The 19,051-nt window shown below is 45.6% G+C and overlaps 1 protein-coding gene across 2 annotated transcripts in view; it reads right to left on the reverse strand.

The window, feature by feature from the left end:
• LOC110480104 (synaptotagmin-like protein 2) overlaps positions 1-19,051 on the reverse strand; it is a 32,517-nt gene continuing 13,466 nt past the window's right edge. Inside the window, exons 4-17 of one of the 2 annotated variants that reach the window (XM_021547812.3) lie at positions 14,849-14,942; positions 13,689-13,779; positions 13,424-13,517; positions 11,735-12,808; positions 10,258-10,356; positions 8,329-8,420; positions 7,772-7,873; positions 5,607-5,776; positions 5,339-5,441; positions 4,535-4,696; positions 3,748-3,826; positions 3,118-3,217; positions 2,670-2,875; positions 1-1,673 (exon numbers count right to left, since the gene is read on the reverse strand). In XM_021547812.3, the coding sequence (XP_021403487.2) occupies positions 1,528-1,673; positions 2,670-2,875; positions 3,118-3,217; positions 3,748-3,826; positions 4,535-4,696; positions 5,339-5,441; positions 5,607-5,776; positions 7,772-7,873; positions 8,329-8,420; positions 10,258-10,356; positions 11,735-12,808; positions 13,424-13,517; positions 13,689-13,779; positions 14,849-14,942 (2,612 nt within the window). In that variant the 3' untranslated portion in view covers positions 1-1,527. The remainder of the gene's footprint in view (positions 1,674-2,669; positions 2,876-3,117; positions 3,218-3,747; positions 3,827-4,534; positions 4,697-5,338; positions 5,442-5,606; positions 5,777-7,771; positions 7,874-8,328; positions 8,421-10,257; positions 10,357-11,734; positions 12,809-13,423; positions 13,518-13,688; positions 13,780-14,848; positions 14,943-19,051) is intronic. The other variant, XM_021547815.2, reaches the window with a different exon arrangement.

The following is a 19,051-nucleotide window of genomic DNA, read 5'->3' on the forward strand; positions in this document are numbered from 1 at the left end:
TAGGTTTACAGTTTTCCATTAATTTATTTACAACCATCTTTGCTAACTGAAAATTCACAGTAGGCTTGAGTTAAATAAAACCAGTACATTAAAGAAGAATATCAAAATTATCAGAGAGCCAAAATCTAAAGTGGGATAGTTATAAAAATTATTTCTTCATGACATTTCATTTGCCTTTTGGCAAAAATTCTTCATTTTGACATAGCAAAATTTAACACCTCTTTTTCTTGCTTTTTTGTTATTTAGAGCATGATAAAAATAGGTACAAGATGACCAACTGATGACTAAAGGAAAACATTCTATTTAATCACAATATGTACATCCAAAATAGAAATTACAAAACTACAATTCAAAATGTATTCACAACACCACTCCACCACAGTCCATATGCTAGATGGCAAAGATTTTTTGCAAGCTACTGGCAAAAGGGAAATTCCAGCCACTGACAACTCACTAACAGGCATCAGGTGAGAGGAGAAGGGCAGCAGGGGATGCAGGTGCAGGAGACCCCCAGGAACCTGCAGCTCTGCACTCCCTGCACATTCACCCACTTCCCACTTACCTCTCCCACCAGCTCCCTCCCAGGATCTCCTGTGTTCCAGTGTGGTTGTGACCTTTCCTCCCTGACCCTGATGCCAGGCTAATGTGACACTGACTCCTACCTCATTAGCTCACATTGAAATGTTTTGCACGCAAGGCATTGCAAAGGTGTGATGAGGCCCATTAGCAGTATAACCATATTTTACATTTGGGCAAACATTTTAGTTTATATTGCACTCAAACTCTCTTTTCACAAAGAGACTTCCCTGAAGTCTCAGAGGAAGCCTGTGGGAAAGCCAGGAAAACAGTCCCTGCTTGCAAAATCCCACTATCTCTAAGAGCATCCCTGCACTCTTTCAGATTAAAGCAGAAAGAAATTAATATATCAAATTTCTCATTGTCATCCTCCTCAGGTTTCTTCATTTTCTGCTGCAAATAATCCTCTCTTTCTTTAGATGCACTTTGGAACTCAATTTTCCTCACATTAAAGAGGTGTTATCACCAGTGACAAATGCAAAGCTCCCATTCTCAAACTGTGCTGGTGATTTGGAGCAATTGTACACCAAGTACAAAGTGAACCCCTTGCAGGGAGTATGAATAATACCATGCTGCTGCTTCAGTACAACTACATCTCTGCATGGAAGAAAAATGGCACAAGAAATAATAATAATAAAAAAGTATCCATATCTCCTTTTCCTTCTGCCAATATTCCCAGAGCTTAATGGAATTCAAATATACTGAGTACATAAATGATTAAATAAAAAGGCAAATTAAGTTTCTTCTCGGTTAAAATCGTGTATGGCATCAAGTTTGGCATCTTCCATGTCCTTGGTGAGTGGATTAGTACTGAACATTAACACCTCCAAGGTGATGCCCATTAATTTCCTCATTACCCTGACACTTGCAGCCCTATGGATGGTTTCTTTCTCCCAGGTTCAGGAAGTTTCCCAGTTCTTCTAATGAACACACTGTGGCACCAACAATGGGTTATTTCAGCTTTTTCCTCCCTGCCAGTGAGCGCAGTGGCAGCAATCCTTCAATCCACTCATTGGCAGCCAACATCATCTCCTGCCAAAAGGCCACCTCCTCCTGTGTGGAGTCCATCCAGTCCACAGAGATGCCATAGCTCAAACCTGAAAAGAACAAGAAACTTTGGGAGCTACACAGAGTTCCCACTCCATGCAAAAAATACTCAGTGGGGTGCAACTGCTGCAGGCAATGTCATAACATAAAAGCTGCTGACTCCCCCTCAACAAGCTGCACCCTGAGCACCTCCTGTGTTCTTGCAAATGCCCATTCTACACCAGAGTTCAGAATGAAGTCACTGCAACAGCCACAAAATGCAAGAACCCTAAACATAACCTGACAAGGAAAGCAATATTGGGCTCAAGCCTTTTCTGCATCTTTTTGAACAGCAATAAAGGTCTTAAAGGTTTGGTCTTCTCCTTAAAAGATTTTCTGTGGACAAGGTGGAGTATTCATCAAAATTCTCTTGTTTAATTTCTACAGAAATCAAATATACCATAGTAGAAAACTGTGTACATCCATTCCAATTCAACCAAATTTTTAGGTGCCAATTATTTGTCATTGAGAGAGAAGTCTAAATTTAGATCACAGCTAACCTTACGTTTGGTATTTTATATGTCTTATTCTTCTTGTGCCTTCCCTCTGGAGAGCTGGTGACATTAGAGGTGGAAAACAGAGAATATACAGGCAAATCCAACAGCTACAGTGCACCTGCAAGGCAGACTTTCCAGCTACCATGAGCTTTATCCCCTAGGGAACACCTAGCCTTGATTGTAATATTGTGAGATCTCTCAAGAGAGCACCTCAAGGATGGACAGTCACCAGGTGGTGCTGTCCTGTGACATTCCAGTCCATCCCGGAGTGCTCTTCCCTGGGAGGTTTGTCATGCAGGAAAACTCTCTTTGAGTTCTGCCAGACCTCAGATTTGATGTTGGCAGAAAATGTGGGAACAGAGAGTTATTACCATGATACCAGGGCCCCTCCATCCAAGACACAATGACAGTACCAGTTACTGTGACAGCCCATCCCTGGTTTCTCTCCAACAGGAAAATACTCTGCAACTTCCCACTTTACCTTGTAGCTCAGTAAAGGAAAATACTGACCTGTCCCAAGGCCCAGCCTGATTCCTCCAAGGAAATGGTTGGTAAGTTTTTCATGATCCCACACAGTCAGTTCAACACAGGCATCCTTCAGATCCTCCGTATGGAAGCCATCATACACAATGGTGTGATTGAAAACAGGGTTTGTGTCTCTCTTTATGACACGGGTCTTTTGGTAGCTCTTCTTACTGGTGTCTGGAAGCACATAGCTTTGGGAGGAGAAAACACACAGCATGAAGCACTGAACATTGACCAAGAACTTTATCACGGCAAGGACTTTCCTGCTTTGGCCACAGGTGAGTAACAAGAGCAATCCTCCCCTACAATTCTCCCAGTGCAACACAAAGGCTTTCCAGTATGGAGGCACAGCTTGGTGAGCCTGAGAACAGAGCAGGAAACACAGCCCTCTGTGGGACCCAGAGCAGGAGCAGCACCGTGCCCAGGCACTCACCACTTCACAAAGGAGTCAACTCCGGATGGACGCAGCTGCAGCAGGTCCTTGACGTCTTTGACCCAAATGTGAACTTCGCCAGAGGGAGGATTCTTGGGCCCTGCCGTTTATGAGAAGAGAAAAGCTGTCATGCCAGCTGGAGCCACAGCTCCCAGAATGACAGGGCTCCTCTCCAGGGACCCACACGGTTCCTGTGTGCTCACTGCTCCTCCCTGGGGATCTCAGCGCTGCAGCCAGCTCCATCACTGCTGCAGCTGCAGAGGCTCCTGACACCACCTGCCAGTGCTGTTATCAGACAGGAAAAGAGATGGAACTGCTGAGCCAAAGCAACCTTGTGCCTGCCCCACAGTAACATGGGTTCTGTGCTGCTCCTACCACATCACAGCACCCTACAGTGCCCACATGCTCTTACACTGGAGGTTGTTCAGCCCTTCCTCTCTCCCCAATACTTTCCCAGTAAATCCAGATGTGGAAATAGGCTGCAGTCAGTGCTGTCAAACACTGCTTTTGTGCTGATCTCGAAGATCTTGCTCTGATGAGATTCCTCTTTAAGCAGCCCCCAAGCAGATGAGGCATTGCAAGCTGTGTGTTTGCACTTGCAGTAGCCCTTAATGCATGAACCACACCTACCCAGGCTTCCAGGAGGGACGTACTTAATGGACAAACTCATCACTCCTCGATGATCCACACCATTAACAGCAGAGAGGCTCTGAAATGGAAAGGGTTATGACTGACTAAATGGAGGATTGTGGAAACACAGTAAGGCAAACAGCTTTTGACTTCAGTGGAAAAGCACAAATGGACAAACTGATTTTCCATGGCTGGAGCAGCCCACTCTTAGGGCAGGTCATTTCTCTGTGGGTTTGTTCTCAAACTCAGTCTCTCAGAAGCAAAAGCCTGAGGATTCAGAGTACAAAGTTATCCTTCCAGACATGCCCAGCTGGATATAATTAAGCATCTTTGTTCTGAAAGATAAATGTCTTCTATTTGCTTAAAAGGCACTTCATATCAGACCTGTGAATCCAGAAGCATGCAGGAAGCTGTACAGGCTTTACGAACAGTGGCACTTGAATATTTACTTCTCAAGGTACATCAGCTCCTTCACCTACTACTCTGCTGTTTTTAAGGGATGGTATTCATGTGAGTGGAGAGAATGGCAAAGTCACGTCAAAGTTGCTGTGATTAGTGTCAGGTTGCATTTATGAAAGCGTCCCTACAGATCAGTCACCAAAACAGACCTGAGAAGGCCATTGTTCTGAGCACTGAACTGCACTAAGGTGTCCAGGGGTTTTTCCCAACCACAGTTCACGTTGTTCTGCTCCACCCAAAGACCTCAGAGGAGTCAGGAAGGACTACTGCCACCCTCAAGGCTTCAGGGCTGGGCTAGAAAGCAGGACTGCAGCTGAGACACACTTACCCGGGGCTTCAGCGGGTACCAGTTGAGTTTCCTGTTGCTCCAGTCCCAGCTGGCCAAGTCTATTTCAATCTCTCCCAAAAAACTGTTACGTCCCAGTGGATCATTGTGCCAAACAGAGAGATTTAATTTTTGGATCAGCAATACCATTTTCTCTATTTTATACTAAAGGAAGAAAGAAAAGTCAGGTTGCTCAAATTTTTCTTCTGCTTCTTTCACAAACAGAAATAAATTACTCAAAAGCTTGAATAAGTTCTGAGACACTCAAACCTACCCCACACATGCACTACCAATGGACTGGCTTCAGTCTGAACATCTCTTTTTTTGTCCTGTAGCAATACTACTACCCTGACAAAGCTTTTCTGCTGAGTACAGGGAAACCTGGCATTCCATTCATCACAGGGCAAAACCAATATTCTTTCAAGAATTATTAACACAGGCCTGGGCATTGTTAAATAATCCTCTATGCTTTGATGAGTATGATCACATAATGCAGACCTTTCTTACCAGTCCTGTGCCTTGTGACTGCATGCCAGGGAAGGGGGATGACAAACAGCCCTTGCTCTGACTGCAGGACCCTATTGCATCCAAAGATCTGTGTGGTCTTGGCAGAGAAATCTTGGGTGCCACACAGAGGGGTGCAGAGGAACCCTGAACATCCCAGGCCTCTCAAATCCCAGAGAAGAGCAGTGTGGTGCTGGCAGGAGGCAGGCAAAGAACCTGGCCAAGAAGGCAGGATCTTTCCAGACCTGCCTGACAGAGGTGCCTACTACAACAGAGGTTTTCAGAGTGTGTGTTTGTTCTTACCCGTAACACCTCATTGTAAATGGGGTTCACTGTCCTCTTCTTCACTGATGTTTTCCTCTTACCCATCCTAGCTTTGTCTGGGAGCAGGTAAGTTTTAACATACCTAGAAAACAAACTGCAGTTGGATATTGTCCCACATTGCTAAGCTCTCCAATAAGCTGGCAGGAAGGAAGGACGGAAGGAACCATTACATTTAAAGAAAATAAAAGTCCTCCAGAACACAGAATTCAGGAATGTAGAAGTGTCAAGGCACTAAAAGATTACTCACGGGTCAGATCTGCCTTTCTTCTCATCCACTACAGCCAAGTCCTTGCACTGGGCCACGTGAACCTGGAACTCCCGGTTCTTCTCATCATAGTCTAGAGCAAATTCCACAGTTCCTTGGGCATCCACACTCCCAAAATCACCACTGTAGACACTGAGCACACTGCCACTCACCTGCCAGGGGGAAGAGCAAGGTCAGTGCCACTGAAACAGGCACAGTCTGACAGTTCTGGACACAGATGATAGTCTGAGAAACGCATTCCCAGAGAAAAACTCTGCCCTGGTGCAGTGTGGTGTTCTTGACATAGATATGGTTCACAGCTGTGGCTGTTCTGAAGCAAGCCAGGGGTGGAGAATCCCTGTAAGGGTCTCACAAGCATCTGCTATCTTAGACCAGGACTTAGAAGCATTGAATGCTTAAGAAATACCAGAAGTGTTTTCACTCCTGAATCCCAAAAGTTTGGGAAATGGAGTCAGATACTCCTGGAGGGACCACACATGTCTCTTCCCTATGCTTACAGAACAAATAACTAAGAAAGAAAGATACTGAGAGAACTTGAACTATATTATAAGAACTTGTTCTTTCAGGTAGATATAGTCACACAATTGTCAATCCATTTACGAAACAGACTAATAAGAATCCTATCAGACTAGAAATGTAAAAAGAACTATTCCTATCTTGTTGCTTACTCACAATGTGCAGGGAGCAGCACAAAACAGATACAAACCTGTTCTGAAGAGCCACTGCCCCACCAGAGACAGCCTGTGCTTGCCCCAAAGGCACAGGAACATGAGGTTTCTCCAGATACAAATCTGGACCTAGGCACCCAGGAGTTATTTCCTTTCCCAGAAAAAAATGCAATTTGCCCAGACAACTTGGGCTTCTTTTTTCAGGTCTTTGTCTTTCACTGATAGAAAGTCATGAAGCACAAGAAAGCTCAGCTACAGAAAGCTGAGATAATTTTCTCTTGCACCAATAACTCATGATTCCTGACAGGATATCATAAAAGCTGTTTACAAAGCAAATCATTAACCCTCTTGGCACTTCTCTGTGTACTGTCATGCACATTTATCAAAAACCTTCCTAGTAATTAACCAATTCTTCTCTGTCTTTCCCTACTTACTTTGGTTTTGGATTTTATTATAACCTCCAAAAACTTGCTAAACTTCTCTAGTCAGTCCTTGGAGCTGCATTTACCATCCCATCAGGATGGTGAAACTCACCCCAGCAGAGAATCCTGAATGAGATTTTCAAGAACACTTGCATGACCTGGACTCATTTTCAGCTTCCAGATGCTCCAAATTAGGAGAAGAACTCATGTGCCCCCAGGTTTTTAATATATTTATCTACATTCATGACCTCTCGCTACCAGCTTTGCTTCACATATATTCGGTAAATCTCAAATATACTCCTTGGAGAAATCTGTAACAGTAACGCAGCAAATACAAGCACTTTTAAGCAGATCTCTCCCCAAATACTGTCTCTAAGGAACACTCAACTAAACACATCCAGCTTTTTCAGCTTTCCTTAGAGGCTGAAGCTTCAAAACATGCTTTTGCTGTCCAACTCTGAGTTCCCTCTTTTCTGCTGATAAAGGATGAGCTTGCAGAGGGTACCCATCAGCAGTCCTGAACCACAAACATGTCTCTTAATAGCTGTGTGCCTCACTTTCCCACCTAGAAACCCCTCCCCCACCTTCTGCACCACCAGGAGCATCCACACCTGGCAGTAGTGGCTGTCGCTTGTGGAGAATTTGACCAGCGATGACTCAGTATGTCGCTATTTTGAGGTGGCACCTGGATTTAACCTGAGCAAGTAATTAATGACCCCTGTTCCTTTAAGAACGTACCCTGCAGAAACCAACAGGCTGCTCTGGAGGCCACACCATAGCAGCAGCTGAAATGCAGCATCACTGCAGCGACTGTCCGGGAGCCCTGGCTAGGAGCCCTGGCCAGGTTTTGGGCCCCCTCTGGTGCCAGTGGCCCCATCAGCCCTGTCCAGGAGCCCTGTCCGGGAGCCCTGGCTAGGAGCCCTAGCCAGGTTTTGGACACCCTCTGGTGCCAGTGGCCCCATCAGCCCTGTCCAGGAGCCCTGGCCAGGTTTTGGGCCCCCTCTGGTGCCAGTGGCCCCATCATCCCTGTCCAGCAGCTGCCGCACTCGGAACCTACCGAGGAGACTGAAGCCATGTCAGACGAGTGGCTGCCGGTGCTGGGCGTCTTCTTGTGCCTGTTCAGCTGGAAGCTGACTTCCGAGGCCGTGTCCGATTCCGTCTGCTCAGAAAATAAGAAGCATCTTTAAGCTGTGCCAAACGAGCACTTTGCAACACTAGAGAGAAAAAGGAATTGCTCAGCAGAGTCCCATGAAGCAGAGATCAGGTTAGGAGAGCAGAGGAGAGTGCAGGGAGCCTCCCCAGGGCATCCCCTCCAAGCAGCACTGAACGTCATCATGAACTGCCTCCAAACAGAGCTGCACGCCCCGCCTGGGCTCTGGGAAAGGGCACACAACAGCGTGGTTTGACACACAGGGCAACATCCTCCAGGGTGGAACAGCTGCTCTGGGCTACTGGGGGACTTTTTTTAAGGTGCTTCTCATTTATTCATTAAATAACCAAGGCATGCTCTAAAGCAAGACCTGTTGGTCTCCATGAGAAACATTTTCATGACACCAACTGCCATTCCGGGGGATGCTGTGAACACAATTTCAGCCATTTCTGGCATCAACCCACCTCAGACAACAGGAGAGGAGAGGATCTGCTCAGTTCTTTGACTCTTTCAGGTTCAAGAAATTGATGTGTAATCAAATGTGGTTTATTGTATGCTGCAGGTACAAAGAAAAGGCATCAAGATAGTTTGTCAGAATCAAGAAATTGTCATACTTTAGTTAAATGGCACAAGGAAGGACGAAAAGCTTGTGAAAGGCACTGGAGTACTACCTACTTGCTCTGTGTCACCTGTCTTTGAAGCTGATCCTCCCCAAGACAAAAACTGCTAAATAATATCCTGGAGCTGTTTTCAGCGCGTTTTCATTCCCTGTGTGGGAGTGTGGAACTCCCTCTAGTGGCTCATCTAATTCCTTTATCGGCACAAGGACGTGGATGTTGCCACTTTTGTGTAGACTGAACTCACACTAAAACCACCCAAATCTGCCTCCTTGTCAAAGAAACCAATCATGTTCACATTTTTATCTCATAGCACAGTGCCCTGTAGGAAAGAGCACTAAAATATTTATACCCACAATTTCACCATTGCATACACCTCTCAAATACTCTGTTAGACACAGAGGTGGACAATAGCCAAATTATCTAAAAGAAAAAGGTTAGAAAGTTTCCTATAAATAGAAAGATGGTTACTGTACTGTTTAAATGTCTGATGAAAACTTTTTTTTTTTGTATCTTTATCTTCTCCTGTAACTCTCTTGAAGATGACTTTCTCCATCCCAGAATAATTTGTTTTGGAAAGACTTATGTACATGAACATGCATGTTCATATGCACACTTGTTTGGCATTTTAGGTGTGATGATACATTCTTTGGTCCTCAAAATGCCCAAGAGATTCTTGACTTACCATTTATTTGGTATTTACTATTTTTATTTCCAACCTTGAATAAATAATAGTATCCACAGACCATTTGCTATACTGCAAACATGAAACTGTCTCTCTGTTACAGGAGGGTTTCCAGGGATGAGGTTTGGGGCTCTAGATCAGGGGAAGCTGCACTCTTGGTTGCTTTGGTGGAGATCACGTCCCTGGACAGCAACGTGCAGCCTGGAGCTTTGAGCCAACATGCCCTGTGACGTGTCAGGCACCACATGATGGGGCAGTGCTTGGCACTAGGTGCCACCTGGGGTGGGCACAGCCACAGGGCTGTGCAGTGAGACTTGCCAGCAAGCTGCCTCCCTCCCATAACCAGCCTTGGACTTAAACTGGCTCCGTCAAAGCCTCTAAGTGGCTTTACCTTTACCTTTCCTTGGGCATTGCCTTCCCACATTCCTCATTTCAGTCCTGGCAGCTTTGGCCTTGCCACTTCCCTTTGAGGCAAGCTCTTAGCTCTCTTTTTGGGTTTTCCAGGTGTCACCCCTGGGGATTGTCATTGGCTTTCTTGGGCACAGAGGCTGCTGCTGCCTTCCCTCAGGTGCTTTCCATGGCTGCAGCTTTCTTGGGCTTCTTCAGGCAGGCTGCTGCTTCCTTGGTTGACTTCTCCTCAGCTTCTCTGGGTTTCTCAGAGACTGTCACCACAAAACGTGTCCTAGCTGGCAGCTGGGGACATCAGTCCAGCCACGGGCTCTGCTCTGGGTGAGGGGAGAGGCCTCATGAGCAGGAGGAGTCTGTGGCACCACAGACTGACACCAGGTCTGGCACCTCAGATCAATCCACAGGCTGCCAGCAGATCCCACAGCCTCGTGCAGGAACAGGAGAGACGAGCATGAGCTTCTTGCCAACCCTTTCAAGCCCTTGTGTTTTTGCTGAAGTAATAAACCATCAATCTAGCTGTAATTTCCTGGCTCTGAATTTAATTTGAGGTAGTATAAACTCTCTAATTTGATGATGAAACAATATGTCATTTTCCTAGCACAGAAGCATGGTGATGAAAACTGGCATAATATATTACCTTCAGCAAATGTAAACCAAAAAGAAGAAAGAAAGATGTTACTCACTCTCCGTGGTTGTGTAAATGTTCACCATGCTCTTTGCAAGATTAATGCTATTTGCTTGGGCCAGTGCCTGAGCAGCAGGAGAATGATCACCATCTTCCTCTGGAATACACAAAAAGCCAAATCAACATGGTAAATAAATAAACACAAATGGGCAGTGCATCAACAACCCTGTGTGTGTGTGTGTGTGTGTGCCTCCCTTGGTGCCTCTGTCTAGAGCACACTGCAGTTACATTGCCAGAGCTCCTTCCCAGTCATCCAGGTGCTCTGATGATGCCGTGAGAGAACTTCTTCACACTGTGTCAGGAAATGTAAATACTGGATTAACCCAGTCTCCAAGACAGACCAACTCTCAGGAAGAGATTTCAGAGAAACAGAGCCATCTGCTAGTATCATCCTAAAACAAACAAATTAATAAAGAAAAAACCCTGAGAAATACTAGTATGATCTAGTCTATAAATGGTTGGACTTAATGCTCTTACATGTCTTTTACAACCCACAATATTCCATAAAGAAAATATTTGCCATGACCTGATATGCAACTCAGGATTTTCATTGGAATGTTATATGAGGTAGGAAATAAGCCAAGAAATGACACAATTAAAAAATAAAAAGCAGATGAGTCTGTGGAAAATCCTTTCAAACAGGTCTTACCCAGGTACATGAGGACAGAAAAATTGGAAAAAGAAGGGAAGATGCTCTCTCTTTGTAGGTCTTTGCTTGGAAGAGAGCAGAGCTGTGGGTAATCAGAGTCCAAATGTAATGTGAGTTGCAAATAACAATAATGTTTTCTCATAGTAATAGTCACTACAAGATTCCATCAAACCCAGAGGAAGAGGCTGCTAAAATGGTGATGCTATTGACACCATCATGGTTGAGAACACGGTATCAGAACCCAGGAAGATCAGACTCCTAATTCAGTCCACTTTGCTTAAAGTTTGATATCAAAGTCCACTTGTGCATTCCAAAAAGACACAAAATGTCATTTAGGCACTGACAACCATTGGCTATATCAAGGTACTCTAAGAGCCAGTGTATTTATTAAACACTTTGCTTCACATTTTATTTCTTCTATTTGTGTTAGGCTTATCTCTACTATCACAAATAATTCTTCCAGTCCTACATTTGAAGAAAATCTTGCCAGTGAGTGAAATAAAGTGAGTTCCTGTGATGTGCTGGAGGCAGTGGAGAGCTGTCCCAAGGTGAGGTGCTTGCAGGTAAGGCATAGGGGCTGGGAGTGGGGAGGAAAGCAAGGGACCATGGCACAGTCCCCTCTGCACTCGCACTAGGCTACACAAGATTTGCTTCCAGAGCTGTTTGTAAAACACATTCTACACAAGCTAACTCTGCACAAATTGCAATATAGGATAAATGGGAAGATGAAGAAAATGTGCAAAATGCAGAAGGATTAGGGAAGAAAACCAGCCTAGGGATGGCTCTCTATTTGGATTTCACAGGGTGCACTCACAGCCCTCAGTACCTGAGTAAACAGCTGAGTCTGTTCCCTGAACAGCTTCTCTCTCTCCAGACAGTTCACCAGGTGCTGGCTGGTCTGAAGACTTGCACATTTTTTCCTCAGGTAGCTCTCCATTTATTTCCATGTTGTCTTGAGTGCCCAGACCAGATCTTTCCTCTTTCTCATCATCACTTTCACCATCTGTGGGCACAGGCTCGATTAGGATCTGCACGCTGCTGGCCAGGGACCTCCCTGTGGGCTTGTGCTCCTCCACGGGTGTCCCCGGCCCCAGCGAGCTGCCAGACACATCCTTGGTGGGCGACTCCAGTTGGATGGAAGGTGCCCGCACAGGCAGTCTGGATTTCTTGGAGCAGTGCTGCACCACCTTCTCTTCCTCTGGCATCAGCAGCTTCCCATTGCTTTCACTCAGCAAGTCATTTCTTGTAGCCAGGCCCCCTTTGCTCTTGGCACACGTGGATCTGGGAGCGACGGAAACTGAGCCCTTCCTTGCAGGAGTGCCACAGCTTGGCTCCTCCTCACTAGAAGACAACGTTATTGTCCTTTTAGAGGGGGTCCTGGTTTTGGTGAAGGTACCAGGCTTTTCTCCAGTATCCTGGCCTGGCCCAGACTGCAGGGAGAGTGAGCGGCACAGCCCGGACTGCCGAGCGTCCGCCTCGGCCCGGCCTGGCTCTGCTCCCTTCTCCCAAAAGTCCTTCAAGCTCCTGAAGTGCTCACGGTCGAGGCCGATATCCTCCTCCTTGTTACCCATGGACGAGATGGTGTAGTTCACTCCTTGCTTACCAGCCCAGCTGCTCTCCCCTGCTGCGGGCAGTGGTCTGGGGCTTGCCAGCGGCTCTTTCTTTGCCAGGCTGTTTTCTGCTGGCCCCACGTGGTTCACAACCTGCTCAGATCTGGGGAGGCTTCTGCTTGGTTTCTTCTTAACTGGTATTTTGCTGGGAGCGTACATTTCTTCACGTGGAGGTTTTGGCCCCTCTCTGGTGCCAGCGGCCCCATCAGCAGCTTCTCCTCCAGCTGCAGTGCTGGGCTGAGGCACAGCATCCTCTGAAACCTTGGTGGGCAATGGAGACACTCCATGACCTACAACAACAACAAATGCTCAGAGCCTGTCCCACTGCATCACATCCAATCTCCAAAGAAGGTCTGGGCTGCATTTTCTCAATGAGAAGACAGGGAATTTTCAGAAATCATCAATATATTCCTAGTTCTTTTCCATAGTCAGACTCTAGAAAGATCTCTCCCACCTGAAGAAGGCCCTGAAAACCCCAGTCCTTCTCCCTGCAACAGGGCACAGAAAAAATCCACTGAGTTCTAAACTGTTGTTGTGAGTTGTGGATTTGTTTGCAGGTTTCCTTTCAATTTGACAGCTTCCCTACTGGCTATTTGCTATGTTCTAAAACTACATTATACAGTCAATGCTGGAAAGAGAGGGTAAATCCTCTTCTGGATTAAAGAGCTGAGAGCCAAGCACTCAGTTCAATATGTACTGAGAGCCCAGAGAAGTTTCAGTCATCAGATTGCTTTCTGCCTTGGTCCCTGCTGCCCTGCCTGTAATCCACAAAGCATTGGCAGCCCATTCTTATATGCCAAGGTACTCCTTGTTATTTATTTGTACACACATTGAAAAGCATCTTGTCTCTTGGTGTTTGATGTTGAGTAACAAAAGCACCAACAGCTCACTGAACAAAAACTTACCTTTTTTAGACAAATGAAAGCTGTTTGTTGCAGTCACAAATGGACTTGTTCCAGTATCACTCTCTGAGGAAGAGACATCATGTATGCTGGATCTCTGAACAGAAAACAAATCTTATTAGTGTATAAATACTGGCAAGACTGGAAAGAATGTATTTTATTTGAGCAGAGACACCAGGGCAGGCAGACTGTGGAGCCCCCGTCAGTAGGGATAGATTTTGTGAAGCTCCAAGAAGCAACAAAGGTGCAGAGGCTGTGCCTGTACTACCTTGTATGATGCAGACAACTGGACAGTCAGTCTTGGCTTCAGTTTTGGCACAATTTTCTGCTCTGTGGTTTCAAGAGTAGGTGTACTGGATCTGTGGGAGAGGAGAAATGCCTGAACAAGGAGATCTGTGGTAATGATGTGCCTGTTTGGGTGCTCAGGCAGTCTTCAACATCACCTCAGCTCTGCTCAGATGCAGAACTTGCTCAATAAAAACAATGTGTGTCAACTACTAGGTTTATTCAGACTTTCCCCTTCTGGGAAGTGCCAGAAGAGCCCAAGGGCCGTGCAGAAGGGAGAGACATTTCCATGCTATGGCCCAGGAAGGAACAGGCCACACCTTGCTTTATACTGAATGAGAAAAACAAAGCTAGCTTTTCAGGATTTAATCAACCCCTGCAAAAAAAAACACTGGGTGTTGTGCCAGCACAGCAGGAGTACCTAGGGCCTGTTGCCTTTGGAGCCTTCATTAAACAACACCCACTAATCAGCTGCAAGAGGTTTCCAAGTGTTGTCAAGGCCCATATTTAATATTAAACTGGAGCAACTGTCACCTGTGGAGAATGATTCCCCATTCTGCTGACAAAAAAAGGCAAATGAGATGGGAACAACAATACATGAATATGTGAATATTTTAAACGCTTCTCCATAGTCCGCGGATATTGAGTGAGGTCACTGACTTGCTCATTGGAGTGCTTTTAATAGATGCTTCTTCTCAGTCAGCACAACGTGAAAACCTACCAAGCCTTGATGGAGAGTGCTGAGCACTGGACACAGAGGCTGGCACCACAGCAGGAAATGGGCAGTTTCCTCAAACTGTTCATTTTGTTAGTGTTGCTTCATAGCAAAAATTAAACAAATAAAACCATAATTACTTTGAAAAACTAACCAGCACATCCTGACATTAGAGACAGCTTCCATTTTACTGATCCCTTATCAAATCATGCAGGAAAAGACCTTTGTGGGATAAGCACATTAGCACTTGATTATTAGGGGCAGATTGATATTCTGACAATTCCTAGAGGAAGGACTTAAAAAATATCCTATAGAACTTATTACTTATACAGTCTTGGCAACTCAGAGACCAGGGTTTAATGGCTAGCATTCAATTTTCATTAGAAGTAAGAGCAGCAGCCTGAGCATTGCACATGCAGCAGTGTTACCTTCCCTCTCCTGCATCAGCAATGTCCTCAGGACAGGCAGGACTTGGGGCAGCTTTGCTTTCCAGACTCGTCTGGATATGCTTGTTGTCCTCATCTGGAATATAAGAGAGACAACTGAGAAATGACATTTCATTCAACTTGTCGGGTTTGGTGTGTTTTCTTTGGGGCAAGAAAATGCTTTGCCCAATGAAAAAGAGTCCCACCAGCACAATCCCTGGGGGTTTAAGAGGAGAGGGCTTTCAGGGGTTCTGCCCTATCTCCCCAAGGATGAGAGGTCCCAGGGCAGCAAAGGCACTTCCAGACCTCACAGGTCCAAGAGGACAAAGCTGCCCAATGCCCGACTTGTGCCAGGAGCTGTCACATCACTGGAAAGCTCCACAGGACACTGCCACTGACTGTCAATAAAGTTAATCTGTTCCAGGATTTAAATTCAGCCATTTCCTGTTTTGACTCAAGTCACCCGATCTTGGCAAACAAAGGAGGAGGCCAATACAGCTAATGAGGAGATCCCTGTTATTTTTATTGGCACAAGGCCCAGCTATATCTTGTGAGCTCCCTAGACCCCAAATTAAAAACAATAGAGGATGGTAACTTTTACAGCAGATTGCATGGTATAACGCTGCATTAGATATTTTGTTAGCAAATGAGTTTTACTGCTACTGCAAAACCAAAAGGATTAAAATCTCAAACAGAGATCTGCACATTTTATTAATGCAGCTAGGTCTATTTTAAAGAGAAAATCTACCTGTTACAAGAACTGCCAAACCATTTTAGGATATATTTCATTAAACAATTTAATATAAAAAGAAGTTCAGAGGATTCAGAAATAATATTAAACAGTATAGTCTTGCTTGTTATTTGTTTGGAAAACCACATGAGGGCCAAGAGCAGGCCAGTCCTATGATGAGAAAACTCAAGACTCAACACTGCCTGTGTGGTGCCATCCAGCATTAGCACAGTCAGCCTCCAAGTCACAGGAATACCCAAAGATTCACTCCCCCGTGCCTGCTCACCCAGCACCTGGCCCTGAGGAGCAGGAACAGAGCAGGCACTGCTCAGAGCTGTGTGCATGAGGACTGCACATCTGGCACACACGGGGTGGCAGCTGGGGGGGCCCGTGGTTTCCACAGCAGTGGGAAGTTGGGGAGATGCTCCTGCTGAAAAATAAGAGTCTGGTTGTGTAGGAATGAGGCAGTTTTAGAGAGCATGCTTTTGAGAGAGGGACTGTTTTGCCCATGTCAACACTGGTGTGCACAAAGCATCACTGAACATTGTTTTAGGAGACAAAGCCTGAGGCATGGTTGGTGGCACGTGCTGGCCATAGCACGTGTGGGCACAGCAGGGCAAACTGAGGAGGTTTATTGATACAGTGAGCCACATCCTCCTCTTCTGTCTCAGACCTGGGGGAGGGAGGTGCCAGCAGGGAGCTGTGCTGGAAGTGAAGGGCCCAAACACAGAGCTCCCACGCTTTCCCTTTGCCTGTCATGGTTGAAAAGACCTCAACAACCAAAGACTGCCTTCATTTCTCATCCCTCTTGCAAAGGCTCTGTGTTGGACTTGCTCTTCACTGACACTTCCCCCTCAGACAGAGCTCCTCATTCCTGGCTGGCAGAGGCAACAGGAAGCCTTCATTCACTTCCACCCATCCAAATCCCTGCCCTGAAAAATGGCTCAGCCAGTGCCACAGCTACACCTGGCTCCTATCACCACAGTTTAGTACATTATAATAATCCATCAAGACAAGCAATATGCCTTTTCTAAGTTTAGGATGAGACAATAGAAGAAGCAAATTCCAACAGAAATCAGGAGTGGCCTGACCAGGTTAATTTGCCCATACATGTATTTTTATACATCTGTATAAAATTGACAGGCAGCCCTGCTTTAACACTTTTGCTCATTTCCTACCACTCTAAAACAAAGACTCTTAGTGCCTGGGACATTCATAACTAACTGTGCATCAGGGCTCATTTGCCACAGCAGGTGGATAAAATGGTCTCTCACATAGGTGATTTTTAGCCCTCAAGAATTGCAGATAAGTGCAAGGAGAAGCTATCATCAAATTCATCCATCTGTGCTGCTCTGCAGGCTGCAGTTTAAATATAGGGTATCTATCTGTCTTATAGATTTGTATTACTGCCCATGACTAGTGTTTTCTACTACAATCAATACCTGTGAAAACTGTGAAAACCCTTAGGGATCCCCATAACCCTCCCTTATGAAGGCTAAAACCCTCCTCCAGAAAAGATCACTGGGAATTCTCCTTTGCAAGCATAAATTTCCACTCCTCCTCAGCCCACTTACCTTGCAAAGGGAATGCCAGCAATTATCTCAGTGGGGCTTTTCCATGTAGGAATTTTCTCATTTCACTCCCTAACACAGAGCTAAGTCTAGAGACTCAAATCAGGAGCTATGAATACAGATTTGACTAAATGAACACGTACCCCTTCATCACCTTGAAGTCATGCCTTCATGACTGATCTTTCCAGGGGAAGGAAAAAAGTTGTCAATACGGCAAGCAAAGGCTCTTATCTCATCTAAGGTGAATATATTAGCTGCAAAATCTTGATGCACAACCAGTGATGTAAAATGGCAGTGGAAAAAGTAAGAGGAAGGAATAAAGTCATATGTTATACCTGTGCTTTATCAAAATAAGTCTGAGATACAAGCAGAGGAAAAAGGGAAGGAAAAAAGAAAGTTGAAAAAGGAATAAAGGCTAAATCTAGACATAACTATATTTAATTACATTTGCTTCTTCCTTCTTAAAACAGCATTAGTCAAGTAATGCACGTGCAATGACTCTTGCATAATATTGCTGCATTAGTAAGGAGATTATTTTATATGTGACCTGAGACATCATCTGATATGTACACATCAGCCCTAAAAGTTAAATATAAAATCAGGAATACTTCAAATTCTGCTTTCCTGAAGTGGGCAGAGTTAAGGGAGCAAGGCAAAGGGCAGACAATCCTATTCACTGCAGGCTGGTGGCTGGGCTGCAGAGCATTTGCCTGAGCTGGGTGCTGGCAGAAAGGCTGCAGAAGCTCTGCCCCTCCATGCCAAGAGGGTGCAAGCACAAATGCACATCCTCAAAAAAGAGAACATGCTCTGCAGAAAAGCCAGACACCTCTGACAAGGTGGAAAACGTCTTATATGTTTTAGCATTCTGGAGGCATGATAGAATAGTAAATCTAATGATATCATGAATTTATAATACCAAGGATAAAAGCAACTTCATATGAAATATGATGGGCCAGTTCTGCATGAGAGGTTCCAATGAATTTGTGCTAAGTTATGAGAGCTGTCAGGAGTAGGTAAAGAGCAAAAATAAAACGAGGCTCTCAGTGAAGTCCCTAGTCAGCATTTAGCTTTCAGAATGTATCTAAGTAACATGGAGCAAGGAGGGGTACCCTAAATCCAGGCAATTCCTACTACAGATACATCCTGGCCAAAAAGTGTCACCAAACAAAGGAGTGATCTATACTGCTGCCCCCCTGGCAGAAGGGGAAGCTGGGCCCAGGAATGATGGCTGAACTGAACTGCTGGAGATGACATTTGAGTGCTGGACAGATGCCCCTCTGCCAGGGGCTGTAGCCTTTACTGCAAAAGATCAGAGCCCAGCCATGGGGCCCTTGTTAGAGACAGTGGCAGGCTTTGCTTAGAGCTGCCTGTCGGGGCCAAGGCTTCCCCAGGGCAGCAGCCTTGGCTGAGGATCTGTGACAGCCCACCCTGCAAACCATCCAGGAGTGACACTTGCGACACTGGGCTGCTGGCCTGTCCTCATGTTGGGGACGATGTGAATCATCCCCAGCTCTGCTTTGCACAGGTGCTCAGCACAAAGTTCCAGCTCCAGGCTAGCTACACTTGGACTCTAGGCATGGTCCTGCTTGTTTCACACAGGGCTGATCTCTTGCCCTGAGCTGACAAATCTGCTTTGATCTGTTTTACACAGCTCCATGAAAGTTTATCTGCATGTCAAACAACACATCTGCTTCCCATTAGCACATATGGCACACAGCCTGGGCACACACATGGCCACAAAGCCCTTTCTACTTTGAAAAGCACATTTTGCCTTGGAATTATTTCCATGCAAGAAGTGATGCATGGACCCTCTGAAGTGGGCAAATGCATACCAGGAGGAGAGAGGCATCCTCTCGCTTTGCAGAAATGTGACTGACCTCACCACTCCAGAGGGCTGTGAGAGCA

Source organism: Lonchura striata, chromosome 14, assembly GCF_046129695.1.
Source record: "Lonchura striata isolate bLonStr1 chromosome 14, bLonStr1.mat, whole genome shotgun sequence".
Classification (NCBI taxonomy): Eukaryota; Metazoa; Chordata; class Aves; order Passeriformes; family Estrildidae; genus Lonchura; species Lonchura striata.